Raw genomic sequence first — 3,559 nt, 5'->3', positions numbered from 1 at the left:
ATCTTTACAAATTCACGTTATTTCCATTTTATTTTAGACATTTTATATAAAGTTATGTTATATAAAAATACAAGAAACAATATTTAGTACAATTCTAGTGCAAAATATATCTTATTTGTGACATACTGTGGATCAAGTATTCATAAATTGGCTTTGACAGAGCTAAGCGCCAGTCTCTCAAAGTTCTCCCTAATCCAAGGGGAATGGGGCATGCTATTCCTGCCTGTGTCCAGTCAGTCACTGTCTCATTCCTGGTCCATGTGTGCACTGCCGTGCTGTGGAATCCCAAACAGGGATGCCAGGACCATGAATAATCCAGGGAATGTTCTGAAGAACATTTAAAGTCTCCCGGTTCCAGCCTCTCATTCGGCATGCTCCCTATATAAAGTTTAAGATTGTGACAGGGCAGGGGCTGGGTGAGGGAACAGTCTCATGCTCTCTAAAGTAGTTTAAGCCTCTGGCAGCAGCTGGGTGAGGGAACAGTAGTGTAGGGCAGGGGCTGGGTGAGGGAACAGTAGTGTAGGGCAGGGGTTGGGTGAGGGAACAGTAGTGTAGGGCAGGGGTTGGGTGAGGGAACAGTAGTGTAGGGCAGGGGCTGGGTGAGGGAACAGTAGTGTAGGGCAGGGGCTGGGTGAGGGAACATTAGTGTAGGGCAGGGGTTGGGTGAGGGAACATTAGTGTAGAGCAGGGGCTGGGTGAGGGAACAGTAGTGTAGGGCAGGGGCTGGGTGAGGGAACAGTAGTGTAGGGCAGGGGCTGGGTGAGGGAACATTAGTGTAGGGCAGGGGTTGGGTGAGGGAACATTAGTGTAGAGCAGGGGCTGGGTGAGGGAACATTAGTGTAGGGCAGGGGTTGGGTGAGGGAACATTAGTGTAGGGCAGGGGCTGGGTGAGGGAACAGTAGTGTAGGGCAGGGGTTGGGTAAGGGAACAGACTCATGTCCCCTACAGTAGTTTAGGGCTCTGGCAGGGCAGGAGCTGGGTGAGGGAACAGTTACTGGGCCTCCATCTTTGAATAAGCAGTGGATATTAGACAGACTTATGATGGGCAAAATGGAACAAACCATTATCCTCCTTGAACCCTTCTGGCTGACTCCTCTTCTCTGCTAGCCAACTCCACTAGCCAGCAAGCTACAGTAACTCTCTGCATCTACAGTAACACTCTGCATCTACAGTAACACTCTGCATCTACAGTAACACTCTGCATCTGCAGTCCAATGCTCTGCATCTGCATCCACTTCTGTAGATCCACTGACCATTGTTATTGGTCCTCTGGCCAATTCTATTGGTTCCATGGATGATTTTCTCCAGTTCCATTGGCTTATGTAGATGCAACCAGTGTCATCAGTGTTCATTGGTAAACCAAGCGTCAGTCATTATGACACTGCTGTAGTCCTTTGTGATTGATCGATCGATCCATGTGACATCTTTATCACAGATTACCATCACACTTGTAACAACACACATCCTCCATGTTCAGAGGAACATGTTGGTCTGGTACAGTCTGGTCCCCTCTATAGGGACCTGTTCTGAGAGACAGTGGTGTCACAGTAGGACCAGCCTGGTCAGCCTCAGGCCCAGAGCGGACAGTAACGTCAGCCAGCAGCAGCCCCACGTCGTCCTAACAGGGGTCTGGGACGGGGCTGAGCTGTAGGCCTGCCGCCTCATGGCAAACACAGCGTTGGTGTGGTTGGTAGGGACCTCCACGTTGCAGATCATACCCTCACAGCATGACACACACTCCTTTTCAGGAGAACAAGGAGAGGGAGAGGAGAGAGGGGAGAGGGAGAGAAGAGAGGAGCGAGGAGAGAAGAGAGGAGAGAGGGAGAGAAGAGAGGAGCGAGGGAGAGAAGAGAGGAGAGAGGGAGAGAAGAGAGGAGAGAGGGAGAGAAGAGAGGAGCGAGGGAGAGAAGAGAGGAGCGAGGAGAGAAGAGAGGAGAGAGGAGAGAGGGAGAGAAGAGAGGAGAGAGGAGAGAGGGAGAGAAGAGAGGAGAGAGGAGAGAGGGAGAGAAGAGAGGAGCGAGGAGAGAAGAGAGGAGAGAGGAGAGAGGAGAGAAGAGAGGAGAGAGGAGAGAGGGAGAGAAGAGAGGGAGAGAAGAGAGGGAGAGAAGAGAGGAGAGAGGGAGAGGAGAGAGGGAGAGAAGAGATGAGAGAGGGAGAGAAGAGGAGAGAGGAGAGAGAAGAGGAGAGAGGGAGAGAAGAGAGGAGAGAGGGAGAGAAGAGAGGAGAGAGGGAGAGAAGAGAGGAGAGAGGGAGAGAAGCGAGGAGAGAGGAGAGAGGGAGAGAAGAGAGGGAGAGAAGAGAGAGGAGAGAGGAGAGAGGGAGAGAAGAGAGGAGAGAGTGGAGGAGTGAGTGACAACAAATTCAAAACCCAAGGGCAGCAGTAATGGCAAAGACTTTTTAGATGATTCTACAAATGAGCCTGAGTAGATAATGGTTGGTGATGTACTGTGTGTGTGTGGATGGGTTTAGGTGATGTACTGTGTGTGTGTGGATGGGTTTAGGTGATTTACTGTGTGTGTGGATGGGTTTAGGTAATTTACTGTGTGTGTGGATGAGTTTAGGTGTATGGACTTACAGTGTGACCCATGTCCCTGTGGTGTCTACAGCCAGACGCATGACACTCCTCACGAGCAGCACACTTCTTGGTCACAAACTTGGTCTTGCCGTGACTGGTGAAGTGGTGCACTGTCATACAGAACTGTGTATCTGAGGATGACCAAGAAATATACATTAGTCAACTGGCTTGCTGGTTTTGTCATGCATTGGCTAGAACTGCATAATCATCAGCTATTATAACAGTGTAACAGCAATAATAACAATGGTTATTAAGTACTGGTTAGCCCCATCAGTAATGTCAATGAAAACAATAAAGAAATTGATAATATATGACATTATCTACGTGTAACAACAGAGGGAACTCACTCTGTGGACACCACTTGTCCTCAGCCCAGCGGTTGCAGCTGTAGTCGTCTGCAGCTCTCTCACAGGTGAAGCACTTGAAGCTTTTAGGGAATGGAGTGGCTGCAAAGACATGTTTTCACTCAAATTCCTCCTGTTCAAACGTTTCTTTTGATGGATATAAATGTTACTTCAGGTATAAAAAGTTGACGTCATTGTTGAAGAAATGACATAATTTCAACCAGGAAGCAGAAAAGCACCTTCCACAGGAGGTTTGACATTATAGAAGTTGATGCGATCAGCTTTAACCTGGTCACATATGGCCACCAGTGCCAGGAGATGGACAGCGGTAGTGAGGTGTAGAGCCATGGAGAATGACATCTTCACAGTCTCTCTAGCAGTAACCTTCAACACAGACACAGAAAGGATCAGGATGGCTGTGTACATGCAAAACAGACATATCACATTTACATAAGTATTCAGACCCTTTACTCAGTACTTTGTTGAAGAACCTTTGGCAGCGATTACAGCCTCAAGTCTTCTTGGGTATGAAGCTACAAGCTTGGCACACCTGTATTTGGGGAGTTTCACCCATTCTTCTCTGCAGATCCTCTCAAGCTCTGTCAGGTTGGATGGGGAGCGTCGCTGCACAGCTATTTTC

At 48.7% G+C, this 3,559-nt stretch overlaps 1 protein-coding gene across 1 annotated transcript; it reads right to left on the bottom strand.

Moving 5' to 3' along the window:
* Nucleotides 1–1,542: 1,542 nt before the first annotated feature.
* LOC311128855 (ly6/PLAUR domain-containing protein 6B-like) lies at nt 1,543–3,279 on the bottom strand (the record flags this gene model as incomplete). Its single annotated transcript, XM_084161075.1, has 4 exons — nt 1,543–1,740; nt 2,576–2,706; nt 2,923–3,021; nt 3,159–3,279. The coding sequence occupies 4 exons, from the start codon at nt 3,277–3,279 to the stop codon at nt 1,543–1,545; spliced, it is 549 nt and encodes a 182-aa protein (XP_084017201.1).
* Nucleotides 3,280–3,559: the final 280 nt, after the last annotated feature.

The sequence above is a fragment of the Coregonus lavaretus genome, assembly GCF_964263955.1.
Source record: "Coregonus lavaretus genome assembly, chromosome: 5".
Taxonomy (NCBI): Eukaryota; Metazoa; Chordata; class Actinopteri; order Salmoniformes; family Salmonidae; genus Coregonus; species Coregonus lavaretus.
This window is presented reverse-complemented; position numbering and strand designations above follow the sequence as displayed.